Source organism: Rhinoraja longicauda, chromosome 17 (genome assembly GCF_053455715.1).
Source record: "Rhinoraja longicauda isolate Sanriku21f chromosome 17, sRhiLon1.1, whole genome shotgun sequence".
Lineage (NCBI taxonomy): Eukaryota > Metazoa > Chordata > Chondrichthyes > Rajiformes > Arhynchobatidae > Rhinoraja > Rhinoraja longicauda.
Window position 1 is genome coordinate 45,870,335 of NC_135969.1, and position 21,780 is coordinate 45,892,114.

The 21,780-nt window shown below is 48.9% G+C and overlaps 1 protein-coding gene across 1 annotated transcript; it reads left to right on the forward strand.

Annotated features, from left to right (window-relative positions):
* The first annotated feature begins 14,864 nt into the window (after window positions 1-14,864).
* Window positions 14,865-21,003, forward strand: selenok (selenoprotein K). The gene is made up of 5 exons (XM_078413912.1): window positions 14,865-14,981; window positions 17,259-17,349; window positions 17,819-17,905; window positions 19,836-19,922; window positions 20,645-21,003. The coding sequence occupies exons 1-4, from the start codon at window positions 14,873-14,875 to the stop codon at window positions 19,915-19,917; spliced, it is 369 nt and encodes a 122-aa protein (XP_078270038.1). The 5' UTR covers window positions 14,865-14,872; the 3' UTR covers window positions 19,918-19,922; window positions 20,645-21,003.
* Window positions 21,004-21,780: the final 777 nt, after the last annotated feature.

Sequence of the window (21,780 nt, forward strand, 5' to 3'; positions counted from 1 at the left end):
CCTCAATAGGTCCTCCTTTCTCATGGAAAAGTACTTTGGTCCCACAACTTGGAATCTAAATTATGTTCTCCATTCAGCACCGACGCACCTCGTTCAAGTGCCTACATTTAAAAAGCACAGAGACTGTTTGCAATACTCAGCAGGTCAGAACCATCTCTGGGAAGAGAAGCAGAGTTAATGTTTCAGGTCAAAGATCCTTCAAAGCTGAGAAAGAGAGAAAAGAAGCACATTAGTGCCTGTGACATGGCAATCAAGTGATGCCAGGCCCACCTTAAACTGACTCACGATGAGACAAAGTTAGATCATTATTAATTTACCAGCCATTGATTAGTTTACCATCAAGCTGAATGGGTGAATTAACAAATTATTGCCAAATCACCAAGGAAGAGGCTTCATCACAATTGGTTCAGTGGAAGCTATTTATTGATTGTAAATTGCATTAATCCTCAAGTGCACCCTTCAGCCAAGTGATGATCTGTATCTCTACTGCTCTCCTGAATGGACACTTCCACTTTGCCAGTGCAGGGAAGATGTCAGTCAGACAAGATGTTGTCAGTCTGAAGAAGGGTATTGAAGAAGGGAATCACCCATTCCTTCTCTCCAGAGATGCTGCCTGTCCCACTGAGTTACTCCAGCACTTTGTGTCTATCTTTGGTGTAAACCGGCATCTGCAGTTCCTTCCTGCACCCTCACTCAGCTAGACCCTCGGACTATCTTTAATTGGACGTTGCTGGCTTTACCTTGCACTAAACGTTATTCCCTTTATCATGTATCTGTACACTGTGGACGGCTCGATTGTAATCATGTACTGTCTTTCTGCTGACTGGATAGCAAGCAACATTAGCTTTTCACTGTACCTCGGTACACGTGACAATAAACTAAATGAAACTGCACTAAGGTGAGCCATGGCGAGAGTGGTCTGTGGAGGCCGGTAACCGGGCAACCGTGGAGCAACTGCGGCCTGAGTGGCAGCCGTCTCTCTGATTCCTGGACATGATTGAACCAATCTCCGGGGTAGATGGGTCTAATAGACCGTGAAATGGGGCAGGAATGGTTTCTGCTCGGCTTCCCACCACTCTGCACCTCGCTTGATATCCTGTCTGTGGCGTTGACAGCAGAGAGAGCAGCTGTCTGCAACCACGAGAAGCCTCGTCGATAGATTAGAATGCAATTAAAATTCCTTCAGCAGATGCCGAGATAAGTGTGCATCCTTCAGTACACCGGGTCCTGTTCTGCGGATGGAGTGTACAGCCTTGCACCTCTCCTCACTGCCACTCCATAGATGGGCCTAGTGGAATACTATTTAGGATTTCCTTTATGCTGCTTATGTCAGGGGATTTGATGATTGTTAGGTGTAAGAAGCAACTGCAGGTGCTGGTTTAAACTGAAAATAGACACAAAAACTTGGAGTAACTCAGCGGGTCAGGCAGCATCTCTGGAGAGAAGGAATGGGTGACGTTTTGGGTCGAGACCCTTCTTCAGACCCAAGGGTCTCGACCCAAAACGTCACCCATTCCTTCCTTCCAGAGATGCTGCCTGTCCCGCTGAGTTACTCCACCTTTCTGTGTCTATCTTTGATGATTGTTAGGGGTATTTTCTGCAGTTCCCGATCCACATTCTGAGCATGTCATTGGTTTAGAAACATAGAAAATAGGTGCAGGAGTAGGCCATTCAGCCCTTCGAGCAGGAGTAGGCCATTCAGCCCTTCAATATGATCATGGCTGATCATCCACAATCAGTACCCCGTTCCTGCTTTCTCCCCATATCCCTTGATTCCTTTAGCCCTTAGAGTTAAATCTAATTATCATATCATATCATATATATACAGCCGGAAACAGGCCTTTTCGGCCCTCCAAGTCCGTGCCGCCCAGTGATCCCCGTACATTAACACTATCCTACACCCACTAGGGACAATTTTTACATTTACATTTACCCAGCCAATTAACCTACATACCTGTACGTCTTTGGAGTGTGGGAGGAAACCGAAGATCTCGGAGAAAACCCACGCAGGTCACGGGGAGAACGTACAAACTCCTTACAGTGCAGCACCCGTAGTCAGGATCGAACCTGAGTCTCCGGCGCTGCATTCGCTGTAAAGCAGCAACTCTACCGCTGCGCTACCGTGCCGCCCTGGAAAACGGTATCTCTTGAAAACATCCAGTGAATTGGCCTCCACTGCCTTCTGTGGCAGAGAATTCCACAGATTCACAACTCTGGGTGAAAAAAGATTTTCCTCATCTCAATCCTAAATGGCCGACCCCTTATTCTTAAACTGTGGCCCCTAGTGCTGGACTCCCCCAACATGGGGAACATTTTTCCTGCATCTACCCTGTCCAAGCCCTTAAGAATGTTATGTTTCTATAAGCTCCCCTCTCATCCTTGTTAAGTCCAGTAACGGGAATGTGCCTCTCAGGTTTTGCAGATCCTTGGCAAGCTTCCCTCACTTCCAATCAAACGTCTGACTCACCCGCCCCAGAGAACCGTTAAAAGTCAATCTTGCTGAGAAAGAGACAGCAGGCATGGTGGCGCAACGGTAGAGTTGCTGCCTTACAGCACTTGCAGCGCCAGAGACCCAGGTTCCATCCTGACTACGGGTGCTGTCTGTACGGAGTTTGTACGTTCTCCCCGTGACCTGCGTGGGTTTTCTCCGAGATCTTCGGTTTCCTCCCACACTCCAAAGACGTGCAGGTTTGCAGGCTTGGTATAAATGTAAATTGTCCCTAGTGTGTGTAGGATAGTATTAGTGTGCGGGGATCGATGGCCGGCGCGGACTCGGTGGGCCGAAGGGCCTGTTTCCGCGCTGTATCTCTAAACTAAAAAGTCCCCCATAGGTCAGAACCAGGAGGATATCCAGCTCTAAATGGCTGGCTCCTTGCAGTAATCTAACAGTTTTATGATCACATTACTGGAACCAGCTTTGTATTCATATTCCTTGTACACAATGCTGCAGTAACTCAGCGGGACAGGCAGCATCTCTGGAGAGAAGGAATGGGTGACGCTTCGGGTCGAGACCCTTGGTATGAAGAAGGGTCTCGACCCGAAACGTCACCCGTTCCTTCTCTCCAGAGATGCTGCCTGACCCGCTGAGTTGCTCCAGATTTTAGTGTCTATCTTCGGTTTAAACCAGCATCTGCACATGTCTCTGAACACCATGGTGAGATTTGTAATGTACTTGCATTGCGTAAATGACAGGTCTCTGGGTTATTCGTCACGTAACACAAATGCTACCCTGTCACCCCCTCCCTCGTGTGACAGGGCGGCTCCCCGTACCTAGAGAAGCTCAGCACCACTCCATCCTGCCCCAATGTGTCGCACAGTTTGAACCCCATCACCAGAAAATGGTTGCAGTTCTCCTTTATTCACCAGCAGCCGAGTCCATTGACAGCAAACAGCATTAAACAGCAGACACGCAGAGAGGTGACAAAATCTCTGTGTTTGCTTTGTGTAGCAAGGAACTGCAGATGCTGCTTTAAATCAAAGTGGCACACAAAAAACTGGAGTAACTCAGCGGGACAGGCAACATCTCTGGAAAGACGCAATGGGTGACCTTTCGGGTCGAGACCCTTCTTCAGACTCGGGGGAGAGGGAGACACAGAGATATGGAAGGGTAAGGTGTGAAAACACAGATTAAAGAGGACGGTGGTCAAGCAGGATGTAGATGTTCATTGTTAGCTGAGGGGAAGGTGACAACGAGGCGTATAAGATTATTAAGGGGTTGGACATGTTAGAGACAGGAAACATGTTCCCAATGTTGGGGGAGTCCAGAACAAGGGGCCACAGTTTAAGAATAAGGGGTAGGCCATTTAGAACTGAGATGAGGAAAAGCTTTTTCAGTCAGAGAGTTGTGAATCTGTGGAATTCTCTGCCTCAGAAGGCAGTGGAGGCCAATTCTCTGAATGCATTCAAGAGAGAGCTAGATAGAGCTCCTAAGGATAGCGGAGTCAGGGGGTATGGGGAGAAGGCAGGAACGGGGTACTGATTGAGAATGATCAGCCATGATCACATTGAATGGCGGTGCTGGCTCGAAGGGCCAAATGGCCTCCTCCTGCACCTATTGTCTATTGTCTATTGAGGCATAAATCAGTAATATTTAATCAGGAGGACAGTGGAACTCGGCGTAGAACTGGGATGGGGGAATCTTCATCTTAACCTTTCCTGAACACCAGTTAACAACACTTGGACAGATATGTGGATAGGAAAGGTTAAGAAGGATGTGGGCCAAACGTGAGTACCTGGGACTAGCCTAGATGGGGCATCTTGGTTGGCATTGGCTGGGCGGGGATACGGTACAACCTGGAAAAGCAAACACAAAAGAAGGGTCTCCCCCCGAAACGTCACTCACTCCCTCTCTCCACAGATGCTGCCTGACCCGCTGAGTTACTCCAGCACTCTGTGAAACGTCACCTATCCATGTTCTCCACAGATGCTGCCTGACCCGCTGAGTTACTCCAGCACTCTGTGAAACGTCACCTGTCCATATTCTCCAGAGATGCTGGAGTTACTCCAGTATTTTTGTCTATTTAAGATTTTTAACTTGCTTTTTATAGACTCATTCATTGTCATAGAGTGATACAGTGTGGAAACAGGCCCTTCAGCCCAACTTGCCCACAACGGCCAACATGTCCCATCTACACTAGTCCCACCTGCCTGCGTTTGGTCCATATCCCTCCAAACCTGTCCTATCCATGTATCTGTCTAACTGTTTCTTAAATGTTGGGATAGTCCCAGCCTCAACTACCTCCTCTGGAAGCTCGTTCCATACACCCACCACCCTCTGTGTGAAAAAGTTACCCCTCTGATTCCTATTAAATCTTTTCCTCTTCACCGTAAACCTATGTCCTCTGGTCCTCGATTTCCCTTTCTCTGGGCAAGAGACTGTGCATCTACCTGATCTATTCCTCTCATGATTTTATACACCTCTGTAAGATCTCCTGAGGTATTATCAGCTAAACAACAGTGACACACTCGGACAGGCATAACAGCTTGGCGGAGCAGCCTCGCCATCTCTGTTGCATCGTGGGGCAACCGTGCCTTGAGGGCAAGGAACACATCTGTTACATCAACACACGGCCAGCTTTATCTGTGAATTCAGTCAGAAAGCCATCTCACCACGCTTCATCACTGCTACCCACAGCTCATCCCACAGCTCATCCCACAGCTCATCCCACAGCTCATCCCACAGCTCATCCCACAGCTCATCCCACAGCTCATCCCACAGCTCATCCCACAGCTCATCCCACAGCTCATCCCACAAACCTATTCATTTTCCAAAGGACAACAGACCAACAGACTTTATTTATTTTCATTTTCAGCAACATTTTCACCAAGGCAAATTTGCCAGTTTTCAAAGCATAGGCTTTCCATTTTTCCTTTTTTTTTTAGCTCAGTGCCCTTTCTAATCTGTCTTTCTGAGTTATCGGATTACAAAGAAAAATGCTTGTTGGAGCAGTGAAGAAATGACCCTATTTATATCAGAATGCCACCAGCAATGGTATGACTGGAACTCCACTCCACTACCTTCTGGACTTCTATATAAAATTAGTATACAGAGGAAAATGATTACAGTCTATAACCGAGTAAGTACTAGAGGTGGCTAACATTGTTTTGGCATTGTTAGTTCTCATAGAATTGTAGTTCAGTTTAGTTTAGAGATACAGCGCGGAAACAGGCCCTTCGACCCACCGAGTCCGCGCCGACCAGCGATCCCCGCACACTAACGCTATCCTATACACACTAGGGACAATTTACATTTACACCAAGCTAATTAACCGACAAACATGCACGTCTTTGGAGTGTGGGAGGAAACCGAAGAATTCGGAGAAAACCCACGCGGTCACGGGGAGAACGTACAAACTCCATACAGACAGCACCCGTAGTCAGGATCAAACCCTTTGTGTCATCTGCAAATTGCTAGTGTTACTTTCAATTCCATCATCTCAATCATTAATATATATTGTAAACAGTTGCAGCCCCAGCACCGAGCCTTGCGGCACTCCACTCGCCACTGCCTGCCATTCTGTCAGAGGATTCATAACGAGAGGATTTGAGTATAGGAGTAAAGAAGTCCTTCTGCAGTTGTATAGGGCCCTGGTGAGACTACATCTGGAGTATTGACTGCAGTTTTGGTCTCCTAATTTAAGGAAGGACATCCTTGCTATTAAGGCAGTGCAGCGTAGGTTCACGAGGTTAATCCCCGGGATGGCGGGACTGTCATATGAGGAAAGATTGGAAGAGAGAGGGGATCTTTGTATGTGTTATTGCATTTTTATTGATTATTCTTATTGGTCTTATTGTTGAACTGCGGGTAATGTTTCATTTCACTGCACATTTATGTGGATGTGATAAATAAACCACTATTGACTATTGACTATCTTATAGAAACGTATAAAATTATTAAAGGACTGGACAAGCTAGATGCAGGACTAATGGTGACAATGTCAGGGGAGTCCAGAACCAGGGGCCACAGTCTAAGAATAAAGGGGAGGCCATTTAAAACTGAGATGAGAAAAAACTTTTTCACCCAGAGAGTTGTGAATTTGTGGAATTCTCTGCCACAGAAGGCAGTGGAGGCCAATTCACTGGATGAATTTAAAAGAGAGCTAGATAGAGTACTAGGGGCTAGTGGAATCAAGGGATATGGGGAGAAGGCAAGCACAGGTTACTGATTGTGGATGATCAGCCATGATCACAATGAATGGCGGTGCTAGCTCGAGGGGCCAAGTGGACTCCTCCTGCACTTATTTTCTATGTTTCTATGCTTCTGCTGACTGGTTAGTATGTAACAAATGCTTTTCACTGTACCTCGGAACACGTGACAATAAACTAAAGTTTCTGTATAAATACCTATCCATGTTCTCCAGAGATGCTGCCTGACCCGCTGAGTTACTCCAGCACTCTGTGAAACGTCACCTATCCATGTTCTCCAGAGATGCTGCCTGACCCGCTGAGTTACTCCAGCACACTGTGTCTTTTTCAGGTAAACCAGCATCTGCAGTTTCTTTGGGTCTAAAATCTTTTGCACGTCGTGCTTCCTAAATGATCGGAGCATAAAATAGATCTTACACATACTAATTTAAATAGTTGGATTTAATTTCTGTCTAATGTGCAAGTCATCTGAGATATTGATTTAGGAATGTTAATGTGTTGCCACGTGTTATTCTGGAATAGCTTTGTTGGCCGATTAATGCTGAAGATTCCTGGAGCTTGAAAATATAAAGGGACATTGCCTCCTGGTGGCTTGCAGCTGCAATAACGTTCAAAGACATACGCATTAAACCATCCCGATCCTCAAAAATACATTTAAGTTGCTTAGCAATCATAACCAGATTAGTTTAGTTCAGAGACACAGCACAGAAACAGATCCTTCGGCCCACCGAGTCCCCACGCCAACCAGCAATCACCCCCTACACTAGCACTGACCTACACACTAGGGACAAGTTTACCAAAGCCAATTAACCTACAAACCTGCACGTCTTTGGAGTGTGGGAGAAAACTGGAGCACCCGGAGAAAACGCACGCAGTCACAGAGAGAACGTACAAACTCCCTACAGACAGTACCCGTAGTCAGGATGGAACCCGGGTCTCTGGTGCTGTGAGGCAGCAGCTCTACCCGCTGCCACCCCATATAAATCATCATGAATATAGATGCATTACATCCACATCAAAAGAACCTACACATAATTCTACTATCAATTACAGATCTTGTTGCTACATTATTGTAGCCACTGAACAAACTTGGCAGCAGATAAAGGCACTAAAATCAAATTGCATTTTTATTTTAATAATTTATAAAAAATCATGTTAATAAATTATCTCACATCTGGGGTACATTAAATACATTAGTAACACATGGGCCACGAGAGACTCAAGGAACTGCAAGTGCTGGATTACAAAAAAAGACACAAAGTTCTGGAATAACTCTGGGTCAGGCAGCATCTGTGGAGAACATGTTTACCTTTTTAATTTGTGTATCTATCCTTGGACCTTGGTTCATTGAGGTTTCTGGTGTGACATTTTCAGAAATAATATCATACGTTTAATAAATGGTTCACTGAATTCCCAAAATCCGTTTTATAAAATTCTCAACAGTGAGATGTTACATAAATTCACTAAATGCACGTTTAAGTATAGAGTATTAGTTAGGAAAATCTGCACAAACCCCATTGTTGGCTCTTCAGTGTGTCTGAAACGTCAGAGAGGAACATTCACGCTCCACGTCTCTGCATTCCACCTTTGATTGTAAGTACAGCAGTCACAAACGCTACCACTGTACAACTGCAATTACAAGTGAAAACTGTAATTATTCAATAACCCAAAAATGTCCCTGTTCATTTGTTTCTGTACGTTGATTTCTTGTTTCTTTCTTATTCCAAATATATTTTGGAATTCTGCAATATTCTTAATTATAAGATTATAAGAAATTATAAATTAAATGAGATTATGATTCATTATTTTAATAAAAACATAGAAACATTGAAAATAGGTGCAGGAGTAGGCAATTCGGCCCTTCGAGCCAGCACCGCCATTCAATGTGATCATGACTGATCATCCACAATCTGTACCCCGTTCCTGCTTTCTCCCCATACCCCCAGACTCCGCTAGCCCTTATAGCTATATCTAACTCTCTCTTGAATATATCCGGTGAATTGGCCTCCACTGTCTTCTGTGGCAGAGAATTCCACAGATTCACAACTCTCTGGGTGAAAAGGTTTTTCCTCATCTCAGTCCTAAATGACCAACCGCTTATTCTTAAACTGTGGCCCTTGGTTCAGGACTCCCCCAACATTGGGAACAGTTTTCCTTTAAGAATTTTATATGTTTCTATAAGATCCGCTCTCATCCTCCTAAATTCCAGTAAATAACATTTGTTATTATCATTTAATTATTTCATTTTTTAATATAATTAAATTATAAAAACTCCTGCGAATGAATTTCAGGAAGAAAAATGAGGTAAGTAATTCTGTTGTAGAAGACAAAGTCGTTAGTGACAATATTGGCGTCGGTTGTTACAATACTTTATCTTTTTTGTCCTCTTGTTAATTGTATTTTATACAGTGTACTATGTTTACATACTGTGTTGTGCGGCTGGCTGCAAGTAAGAGTCATTGTTCTATCTGGGACAGACGACAATAATTCGCTCTTGACTCTCCCTCTTGATCGCCATCCTGATCTTTTCTGAGATGACCTACTCTGAAGGGAAATAACGGTTCCCAGGCCCCCACTCCCTCATCTTTACCATGGATGTCCAGTCACTCTACACTTCCATCCCCCACAAGGATGGTCTCGAAGCCCTCCGTTTCTTCCTCGACCGTAGAACCAGCCAATCCCCATTTACCAACACTCTCCTCCGCCTAGCAGAGCTGGTTCTTACCCTTAACAACTTCTCCTTTGACTCCTCCCACTTCCTCCAAACCAGAGGCGTAGCTATGGGCACTCGCATGGGCCCTAGCTATGCCTGCCTCTTTGTCGGGTACGTCGAACAATCCCTGTTCCGGGCGTACACCGGCCCCATCCCCGAACTCTACCTCCGCTACATCGACGACTGCATTGGTGCTACCTCTTGTACCCATGCAGAACTCGCTGACTTCATACACTTCACTTCCAATTTCCATCCTGCCCTTAAATATACCTGGACTATCTCCGACATCTCCCTCCCGTTTCTGGACCTCACCATCTCCATCACAGGAGACAGACCAGTGACTGACATCTACTATAAACCCACTGACTCACACAGCTATCTGGACTACACCTCTTCCCACCTGGTCCCCTGCAAAAAGTCTATCCCCTACTCCCAATTCCTCCGTCTACGCCGTATCTGCGCCCGGGATGAGGTGTTTCACACTAGGGCATCAGAGATACGGGATGTCCCTGCTAATACGGGACAGTTGGCAACTCTACTGCTGGGAGCCCCTGGGACGATGTGTTCAGGCATCACGGTTGCAGGAATGGTTGACTTACTGTGGTCATGGGGCCCACCTGCAGTGAGGCCGGGTAAAGGTACAGGCATCTCGGCAAAGGCTTCCTGCCGTCGTACAGCCAATGCTTCCAACAGAGAAGCTGCCCATTGCCGCAAGATCCCACCAGTCCCACAGCGTGGTATGTCACCTGGGAAAGTGTGGCGTCGTGGAGGCTGGTAAGAGGAATCAAAGCACAGAAGGTTTTGCAAATGGGAAGTCAGTGTGTGCAAGAGAGGGTCTGCATCTTCAAGTGTCTACTCACAAAATGGCAAGTCCAACAAGTCACAGATGATGAAGGCAAAGGAGTGTTGGCCTTTATTGCAAAGGGGTTGGAGATCAAGAATAGGGCTCAAAATGACAACGTGGAATGCAGCGGATCAGGCAGCATCTGTGGAAGGAATGGGCACATGATGCTTTGGGTCAGGCCCCATCTTATTGATGGAATGGAGGGGAGATTGCTGGCTGAGAGGGGGGAGGGCAGGTGTTGGGTGGACCGAGACTGGAAGGTGAGTTGCTAGGGTGGGTGGGTGGGTGGGTGGGTGGGGAGAGCAGGGTGGGGATGGTGACCAAGCTTGGAGATGTGGAGAAGACAATGGGTCACTGGGACACTGGGACACTGGGACACTGGGAGTGGGACACTGGGACACTGGGACACTGGGAGTGGGACACTGGGATACTGGGACACTGGGAGTGGGACACTGGGACACTGGGAGTGGGACACTGGGACACTGGGAGTGGGACACTGGGAGTGGGACACTGGGACACTGGGACACTGGGAGTGGGACACTGGGAGTGGGACACTGGGAGTGGGACACTGGGACACTGGGACACTGGGAGTGGGACACTGGGAGTGGGACACTGGGAGTGGGACACTGGGGGAGTGGGACACTGGGACACTGGGAGTGGGACACTGGGACACTGGGAGTGGGACACTGGGACACTGGGAGTGGGACACTGGGAGTGGGACACTGGGAGTGGGACACTGGGAGTGGGACACTGGGAGTGGGACACTGGGACACTGGGAGTGGGACACTGGGACACTGGGAGTGGGACACTGGGACACTGGGAGTGGGACACTGGGACACTGGGAGTGGGACACTGGGACACTGGGAGTGGGACACTGGGACACTGGGAGTGGGACACTGGGAGTGGGACACTGGGAGTGGGACACTGGGAGTGGGACACTGGGGGAGTGGGACACTGGGACACTGGGAGGAGTGGGACACTGGGACACTGGGAGTGGGACACTGGGACACTGGGAGGAGTGGGACACTGGGACACTGGGAGTGGGACACTGGGACACTGGGAGTGGGACACTGGGACACTGGGAGTGGGACACTGGGACACTGGGAGGAGTGGGACACTGGGACACTGGGAGGAGTGGGACACTGGGACACTGGGAGGAGTGGGACACTGGGACACTGGGAGTGGGACACTGGGACACTGGGAGTGGGACACTGGGACACTGGGAGGAGTGGGACACTGGGACACTGGGACCTCCGGTTGCTGCAGCGCCACAGTGAGGAGGGAAGCCGACTTTCCTCTCCCTCCTTCACCCTCCCTACCTCTCTCTCTCTCTCCCTCCCTTCCTCCCTTTCTCTCTCACTCTCTCTCTCCCTCCCTTCCTCCCTTTCTCTCTCACTCTCTCTCTCTCTCTTTCCCCTCTCTCTCTCTCTCTCTCTCTCTCTCTCTCTCTCTCTCTCTCTCTCTCTCTCTCTCTCTCTCTCTCTCTCTCTCTTTCCCTCCCTTCCTATCTCTCCCTCAACCCCCTCCCTTCCCTCCCCCTCTGTCCACCTTCCTGTCCCTCACTTTTATTTCCTCTCTCGCCCTCCCCAACATTCCTCACTCGCACCCAATTCCAACCCCAGGAAAAATGCCAAGAGCAGCTCAGCGACCTGCTCGTGACCTTCGTCGATCTGACAAAGGCCTTCGACACTGTCAGCAGAGATGGCTTGTGGAAGATAATTCAGAAGTTTGGCTGTCCCAGCAAGTTCATCACGATTGTCCGGCAGTTCCATGACGGCATGATGGTGAAAGTGCTAGATGATGGAGACGAGTCGGAAGCCTTTCCAGTGACAAACAGCGTGAAGCAAGGTTGTGTTCTTGCCCCTACACTCTTCAGCATGGTCTTCTCTGCCATGCTGACTGATGCCTTCCGTGAATGCCAGGATGGAATACACATCAGGTACAGGACTGACAGCAGGCTGTTCAACCTCAGACGCATGCAAGCTGTTACAAAGGTGAAGGAGACCATCATCAGAGATGTTTTGCTTGCTGATGACTGCGCCCTCAACGCCAGTACAGAGCAGAAGATGCAGCATGAAATGGACTGCTTCTCACAGGCCTGTGACAACTTTGGTCTCTCCATTAGCACCAAAAAGTCTGAGGTTATGTACCAGCCCGCACCTGGAAAGCCCTACCAGGAACCACACATCACGGTGAAGGGGCAGAATCTACAGGCAGTCACCAGCTTTACCTATCTGGGTAGTACACTCTCGCGAGTGGTGAACATTGACACTGAGGTCAACAACAGGATTGCCAAGGCCTGCGCTGCCTTTGGGCGACTCCGTGGGAATGTTTGGGAGCGGAGAGGACTCAGCCTTACCACCAAGCTGAAGGTCTACCGTGCAGTGGTACTCACCACTCTTCTCTATGCCAGCGAGACCTGGACTGTCTACAGCAGACATGCCAAACAGCTCATGCCACTTTCACTTGAGCTGCCTACACAGACTCCTTCACATCAGGTGGCAGGACAAAATTCCCGACACAGAGGTCTTGGAACAGGCCGGAATCCCCAGCGTCCACACCCTCCTACAGAAAGCCCAAGCCAGATGGGCAGGCCATGTCGTCAGAATGCCCGAGAGTCGACTGCCAAAACAGCTTCTGTATGGAGAACTGTGTCGGGGCAAGCGCTCAGTAGGAGGACAGAAGAAACGGTTTAAGGACTGCCTCAAAGTGTCCCTCAAAGACTTGAACATCAACCTCAGCACTTGGGAGTCTCTTGCTCTAGACCGTCCAACCTGGCGTAGCAAGCTCACCACAGGAGCCCGTGCAGCAGAGAACAGATGCACTGCAGAGGCCCAGAGGAAACGCACCGCGCGCAAGGCCCGGGCTACCTCCGCTTCCACTGCAGCAGCCATCCACTTGTGTCCTACGTGTGGGCGTGCCTTCCGGGCCCGGATTGGCCTCACCAGACACTTCCGGACCCACAGTCACCAACCCTCCAACTGAAAGTGAAGTCATGGTCATCTTCGAACCCAAAGGACGAACAACAACAATCTCTGGAGAGAAGGAATGGGTGATGTTTCGGGTTGAGACCCTTCTTCAGACCCAAGGGTCTCGATCCATTCCTTCCCTCCAGAGATGCTCGGGGCTAGCGGAATCTAAGAGACATGGGGAGAAGGCAGGCACGGGTTACTGATTGTGGATGATCAGCTATGATCGCAATGAATGGCGGTGCTGGCTCGAAAGGCCAAATGGCCTCCTCCTGCACCTATAGGGGGCGTGGCTGTGTCGCGCAGCTGGGGCTCACCGGCAGTCTCTCCGTTTTTGTTGTTGTTTTTTTGTCATTGTCGTTGTTAAATGTACGTTTTGTTTTATTTTTAATTCTGTGTATGTAGGGGGGTGGTGGGGGGGTTGGGGGAAACCTTTTTTTCAAATCTCCTCCTCAACGGAGATGCGACCTTTACCGTGTCGTATCTCCGTTCGCGCTACGGCCTAACATCGTGGAGTCGGCGGCCTCCAGCTGGGATCGACCTCAAAGACTCCGGTCGCAGGGCCTGGACTTACCATGTCGGAGGCTTCGGCCGTGGGCCCTGCAGACCGCAACATCGGGAGCTCGCAGGTCCCTGGCTGGCGACCGGCTTTTGGGAGCTCCAGCCGTAGCAGCTTCGACCGCCCTGAAGCGCGAGTTACGATCAACCCGCCCGCAGGCCCTTCATCGCCCTGCGTGGCCCGGCCGCAGCACTTTCCATCGCCCGGTGGGGGCTCAGGACTTTCATCGGCCTGCTCGGCTCGGCCCTGGGACTTTCCATCGCCCGGTGGGGGCTCAGGACTTTCATCGGCCTGCTCGGCTCGGCCCTGGGACTTTCCATCGCCCGGTGGGGGCTCAGGACTTTCATCAGCCTGCTCGGCTCGGCCCTGGGACTTTCCATCGCCCGGTGGGGGCTTCAAAAAGTTGGGAGCCTCGATCACCTCGTGGCACCACGGGAGAAGAATGAGGAGGAGATAAGACTTTGCCTTCCATCACAGTGAGGGTATGCCTAGAGCAATCACTGTGATGGCTGTTTTGTGTAAAAAATTATATCTGTGTGTCTTGTGCTTTTTAATGTCTACTGCCGGACCCTGACGTGAGAGGACGCTGGCGTTGAGTATTTGCCGCTTTTCCGTCAGGATAGTTTGTCTGTTTGTTTCTATGTTAATTGTTTTTGTAAAGCGCTTTGAGCATGTGATAAGGCGCTATATAAAATAAATGGATTATTATTATTATTATTATTGTCTATGTTGCTATGCTGCCTGTCCCACTGAATCACTCCAGTATTTTGTGTCTACGTTTGATGATTGTCACTGGTTAGGGAAAAGGGAAACGAGAGATGTAGACGGTGATGGTAGAGGGAGGGAGATAAAGAGCTGGTGTGGAAATGGGAGAGTTGGCTGTGGCGGCTGATGGAGCGGCAGCTGCTGGTCGCTGTGTGTGTGTGTGTGTGTGGACCGGAAACGCGGCGCGTCCAAGATGGCGGCTGGGAAAGGCCTCTATCCCCGCAGCGCCGGCCGGAAGCGCGACGGCGCACCGCTCACGGCAGCCGGAAGCGCGGCGCGTCCAAGATGGCGACTGGGAAAGGCCTCTATCCCCGCAGCGCCGGCCGGAAGCGCGACGCCGCACCGCTCACGAGAGCCGGAAGCGCGGCGCGTCCAAGATGGCGACTGGGAAAGGCCTCTATCCCCGCAGCGCCGGCCGGAAGCGCGACGCCGCACCGCTCACGGCAGCCGCCGCAACCCCGGGCAACATGGTGTACGTGGCGGACGGTGAGGGAGGGGGGGAAGGGAGAGGGGGAAGGGAGAGGGGGAAGGGAGAGGGGGAAGGGAGAGGGGGAAGGGAGAGGGGGAAGGGAGAGGGGGAAGGGAGAGGGGGAGAGGAGGAAGGGAGGGGGAGAGGAGGAAGGGAGGGGGGAGGGAGGTAGAGGGGGAGGGGGGAAGAGAGAGGGGGGAAGGGAGAGGGGAAGGGGAGGAAGGAGGGGGGGAGAGAGTGAGAGGGCCCGGGGGGGGGGGGGGGGGCAGGCCGTCCCCCCTTTCCTCTTCCCCTAAACCCCGTCACTACAAAGAACCCTCCATCAACTACCGACCCACTCTCTCCCTCCCAACCCACGTACAAACCCCTCTCTCCCCACTCCCTCATCCCTTCATTCTACTCCCTCCCTCCTCTTCCTATCAACACCCATCTCTCCAGCCCTACCTACCTGTCTCCCCCCTCCCTCTCACCCCCCTCTCCTCTCCCCCCCCTTCCACTCCTTCCTCCCCTCCCCCCCCCCTCTCTCTCCCCCCCTCCCCCTGGAAATATGATCAGTAATAACCAGTTCCTCTTTTCCACACTTCTTGTTTACTTTGCTCTTTGTTAATGGTTTAATAACTAGAGCAATCTGCTGGAGGACTGTTGTCAGCCGGGCAGTATCTGTGGAGGGAAATGGATAGATGACACTTCGCATTGAGACCATTCCTCTGGATAATCTGTTCCCGAACTGAAACGCCTGTCCCTTCACTCTGCAGATGCTGCTTGACCCGCTGAGTTCCTCCAGCACTTTGCTCTAAATATGTAGTCTCTGTGTCTCCATCAAACCATTACTGACTGCTTTTAGGCAAAATTGGGTCAGTAACCTTGTAACGTCAGAACACTTAGACTATTGGACTTCCGTGAATCATAGATTTGTTTTTGAAATATAGTATTTAAAGGGGTTGTTGAGAATCATTGTGAACTAGTTCATTTGTTATGGGTTTCAGATGGCAAGTTATCCCCCAAACATCTGTGCAATGTTAAAAATATTGCTGTCATTTTCCAATACTTTCTAAATTTGTCATCTACTTGTACCAATCTGTTAAATATGAGTTTGTGTGCCTGCTCTACCGAGCAATCAGCTTGTAGATTTAGTAAGTTTCATGTTCATAAGTGATCGGAGCAGAATTACGCCTTTCGGCCCATCAAGTCTACGCCATTCAATCATGGCTGATCTATCTCTCCCTCCTAACCCCATTCTCCTGCCTTCTCCCTATAACCCCTGACGCCCGTACTAATCAAGAATATGTCTCTGCCTTAAAAATATCCACTGACTTGGCCTCCACAGCCTGTGGCAAATAATTCTACAGATTCACCACCCTCTGACTAAAGAAATTGCTCATCATCTCCTTCCCAAAAGAACGTCCTTTAATTCTGAGGCTATTACCTCTAGTCCTAGACTCTCTCGCTGATGGAAATATCCTCTCCACATCCACTCTATCCAGGCCTTTCACTATTCCATACGTTTCCATACGTTTCAATGAGGTCCCCCCTCATTCTTGTAAACGCCAGCACGAGTGCAGGCCCAGTGCCGACAAACGCTCATCATGATGTGGGGTGGGGCCCCAGTTCATTGTTCAATGTGCTCTCTGGATTAGTGCCATGTGGATCACTGAGAGGTGCTACTCCAAAATATTAAATGCCATCGTTTGGAAAGCTGCATTATCAACAAGCATTGGATGTTTTGGAGAAGTTCTTCCAAATTTTATCCACAAACCTTCCCACACAAAGGAAAGGTTCCTCAAGGCAACACAACAATCATTTACAAAGGTTTTCTTGGGCTCAGTGCTGGCCATGATACCTGGTCGTACATCACGGAATGCTGTCTGACTCGCTGAGTTACTCCAGCACTCTGTGAAACGTCACCTATCCATGTTCTCCAGAGATGCTGCCTGACCCGCTGATTTACTCCAGCACTCTGTGAAACGTCACCCATCCATGTTCTCCACAAATGCTGCCTGACCCACTGAGTTACTCCAGCACTCTGTGAAATGTCACCTATCCATGTTCTCCACAGATGCTGCCTGACCCGCTGAGTTACTCCAGCACTCTGTGTCTTGTCTTTCTACTTTGCAAAGTTACGTTGATTAAAGGGGCCAGCTGATGAATGGTCAAAGTTCCATCCACTCCGTACGTCTTGTGTAACTGCGTTATAGAATTGGATTAGATCCGTTGAGGTTAAAGGGGGAAAAAGCATCTAAATGTCGCCGTATTATTGTAGACTGACTGGAACGTGTGAACACTATCTTTGGCAGGGCAAGTCGTGGACAGCAGGAGCCAAGCACCATGGAGGCTCTCGTCAATTGTTCAGTTTTTCTGGGGAATAGTGGAGTTCATTGCTTTCTTGTGAGTATCAATATGGACTACAGTGTCTTGTAGTAGAAGCAAACTCTACTACAGACTCGCAACACACTCGATGGGCCGGGACAACTAATCCTGCATCTGTGTCTTCTGATCTTTCTTTCTTAAATATGTTCTATTTAGACAATAGGTGCAGGAGGAGGCCATTCGGCCCTTTGAGCCAGCACCGCCATTCAATGTGATCATGGCTGATCATCCACAATCAGTACCCCGTTCCTGCCTTCTCCCCATACCCCCTGACTCCGCTATTATTTAAGAGCTCTATCTAACACTCTCTTGAAAGCATCCAGAGAATTGGTCTCCACTGCCTTCTGAGGCAGAGAATTCCACAGATTTACAACTCTGTGAAAAAGTTTGTCCTCATCTCCGTTCTAAATGGCCTACCCCTTATTCTTAAACTGTGGCCCCTGGTTCTGCAACTATCTACTGAAAACACTTTTTATTTTACTCTTAGCTTTCGGACGCTGTTCAATCCATCTGGAACCAAATTTAAAGGGACTGGAAATCAATCGTCATGGGGCAGACCTGATGATGGACGAGGGTAAGTGACATTAACCTCTTCACTATTGGCCATGACCTGAGTAAACTCGCGAGTGGCACTGAACAGGTTAAAGCAAACAGAGAACTCTATCGAGATGCTGTCTGGCCCGCTGAGTGACTTCAGCACTTTGTCTATCGTACATTGTTTGCTCATTGTATTTTTTAATCTTTAAGCAAGTAAGAATTTCATTGTTCTACCTGGGACATCTATATACTAAAACTCTTGTTTGTTTGTTCCTGAACTAGAGCCAAAACGGTACCCGATAACGCGATAATTTTAGGCCCAGCTTATTCACCGTCGTCCCTTTGGTGCTAATGGAAGAAGTTTCATTGAAATTGGTGTTATATTTTTTAAGTTATTCTCATTTTAAAGTTTAGATCGATCTCCTAGGAGGGAGGGAGAGGAAGGGGGGAGTGAGGGGAAGGGGGGGGTGAGGGGAAGGTGGGGGTGAGGGGAGGGGAGGGAGGAGAGGGTGCTGTACCAATGCAGGAGAGGTTTGGGTCCAACGGGTCCTCTTGGTCTAGTATGGTAATAAAAGCCCCTTGACTCTCTGAATCTGTCCCTGCACGTGCTGTACTGATAATGGATGTTCGTAAGGAGCTTGTCCCAGAGGTGTGGTTAACCTCCATCACCTGCACTGTTTATTACATGGTGCAGGAGGACAGAGGATGACGTAGTGTCGATCGCTGGATAGAGAACAGTAATAATAAATGGTCACGCAAGGAAATGCAGGTGCTGGAACCTTGAGCAAAACACAAAGTGCTGGAGGAACGTAGCAGGTCAGGCAGGGAATGGACAGGTGATGTTTCAGGACGGGCCCCTTCTTCAGACTGACTGGAGCAGGGGATAGGTGCCCACGGTCCACCAGAGGTTCACCAGACTCTCCAAAGACAGGGGGAGGTGGCGATTGTCCCCAGAGGAGGCATGAAACAGACTGCGCTTGTGTACTCTACAGTCAGAAGAACAAGAGTTGGTCACATTGGGACATTCCAGATACCGGTGGGGCTTGGAGGAGTAGGTGCAGAGATGCTGTTTCCTGGGGCTTGTAGCCACAGCCAGGGTCACTGGCTCAGACTCAAGGCTTGGTGTTCCAGCACGGAGAGAGAAATCTCTTCATCCAAGAGACCTGAAGAGGCTCAGCCACTGAGTTTATCCCAGAGGCGAGGGATAATTTTAGCATCTTATGGAAATCCAGGGGTTGGGAGGTGGAGCTGAGGTGGAAGATCAGTCACGATCGTATTGAACGGTGAAGCTGGCGGGAGGCCAATGGGGCATTCCTGCTGCACCTCCAGTCTACCGTTTACATTAAAGAACAGAGTGCTGGTGTAACTCAGCGGGTCAGGCAGCATCTGTGGAGAACATGGATAGGTGTCGTTTCACAGAGTGCTGGAGTAACTCAGCGGGTCAGGCAGCATCTGTGGAGAATATGGATAGGTGACGTTTCACAGAGTGCTGAAGTAACTCAGCGGGTTAGGCAGCATCTGTGGAGAACATGGATACGTGACCTTATGGGTCGAGACCCTTCAGCAGACTGCACTGTTGCCTGCCCCGCTGAGTTACTCCAGCATATTGGATCTGTCTTCGGTGTAAACCAGCATCTGCTGTTCCTCCTTGTACATTAGAGAACATACTGGTTTCATGAACTCTGAGTTTTTCAGTATGTTTTAAAAGTGAAAATGTTTAATTTAATCATTTATTTTAATAATCACTATTTAACAATTTGCTTTCTTCTGCTGATATACTGAATTAAATATTGGACTATTCTTTAAAACAAAATCTTAAATTAAATGGAACTACGTCCACATTCGTACTTTGATATATTTGTCTCTTGGAATTGTGCGGTGCGATTTCAGAATATTTCTGCCGTGGTATCCACGCCTTATTATATCCACCACCATTGTGTAACACGAGTGCTTTGGTTTGTGAACAGCCCCCCTGGAGTTCCGCGGAGAAGAATGGGTCGGATCAACCACGGCGGAGGGCCGGCACCACCGCCAATGTCAGGGGGATGAGGAAGGTAAGATGTCTCCAAACAATACATGGCGGCTCAGCGGCAGAGCCACTGCTCACAGCCACACAGCTCTTCCCTCACAAACATTACAATCGTCTTAAAGAATTTACTTTTAGCTTGTGCTTGTTTACTGAATACTTCATTTGTGGAGTCATGCAGCCTGGAAACAGGCCCTTCAGCCCAACTTGCCCACGCCGACCACAATGCCCCAGCTACACTAGTCCCATCTGCCCGCGTTTGGCCCATATCCCTCTAAACCTGTCCTATCCATTCATCTGTCTTGTGCATATTTATTTGATCAGCTGTACACTGTAGCAGGTAGTAAATCAATGTTTTATGATTTACAAGCAAGAAGATTGTTAAATCAGTAGACCCATTTATTACAAATAATCACTGTTTATCTCCCTTATTTCATGTGGGTGTGCATGGTATTTATTTTGCAGTCTTTTAAGGGAACTGCCTGTTCTTTCTTTGAACCTGTGCTCTCGATCAGCAGTCTGTGGGCGTTGGTTTGTCACATGGTCGGTTGAGTGGTTGCATTTGAGGTTCACTTGGAAAGGTTCACTCTATTCCGGACACTGACATCAATGAACTGGGTGGTCCAAGACTAACGCCACTGTTCCACGACAGTGCGAGTCTCAAAATCCATCGGTGAGCTTTGATATTTGATATTCAGACAGGAGGATCAGAATTTCGCTGTAATAGTAAGTGAAACATTTGTTTTCCAGGTAAACGCCTGCTTTCCAAAGCAGGCAGTGGGAGGCACATTGCACATTCACAAGGACATGCAAGAACAGTGAGAAGATGGGGAAATGATCGGAGGTTGTCTGGACTTGAAGGGTGGATGTGCTTGTCCATGCAGAAGTGTTGCCCTCTGACTACAGAGATGAATGATGTTGGGCCAGGAACACCTGCAATCAGGTTCTGGCACAACGGAGCGGCAACCCTATGGGATCTTATTTAATAAAAGTGATTTTATTTTTCATGTGTTTCTTTCAAAACTTGTACTTAAATTGTATTGAACTGAACTGCTGTTCTTCCAAATCTTGCTGTTAATAAAGTGTTTAAAAGACTCATGCTGCAATAGTTTAGTTTAGAGACACAGCGCAGAATCAGGCCCCGCGGCCCACCGAGTCCACGCCGACCAGCGATTCCCGCACGCTAACACTATCCCACACACACTGGGGGGCAATTTACACTTATGACAAGCCAATTAGCCTACATACCTGTACATCTTTGGGAGGAAACCGAAGATCTTGGAGAAAACCCATGCGGTCATGGGGAGAACGTACAAAACTCTGTACAAACAGCACCCGTAGTCGGGATCGAACCCGGGTCTCTGGCACTGTAAGGCAGCAACTCTACCGCTGCGCCACCGTGTCACCCCAATACTGTGCCAAGTTAACATCACGGCAATACTTTTGTTTGCTACACCTGTGGGGGCCTCATATAATCAATAACCTCTTGCATGATGTCGCTGATAAATTCACAGAAGTAAAATCCAATTCCGGATTCACCACCCTCTGACGAGAGGGTGAATCTGGAACTTATTGCCACAGAAGGCTGTGGAGGCCAAGTCAGTGGATACATTTAAGGCAGAGATAGACAGATTCTTGATTAGTGCGGGTGTCAGCTTATGGGGAGAAGGCAGGAGAATGGGGTTAGGAAGGAGAGATAGATCAGCCATGATTGAATGGCGAAGTAAACATGATGGGCAGAATGGCCTATCATTGGTTGATCATCACCTGTGCCACCTCCCCATAACCTTCCATTTCTCAGTCTTGCAAATATTTATCAATCTTATGGTTAAATAAAGCACAGCCTCCAACTACCCTCTTGTGGCATAAGCACATTTGGCCAAAGA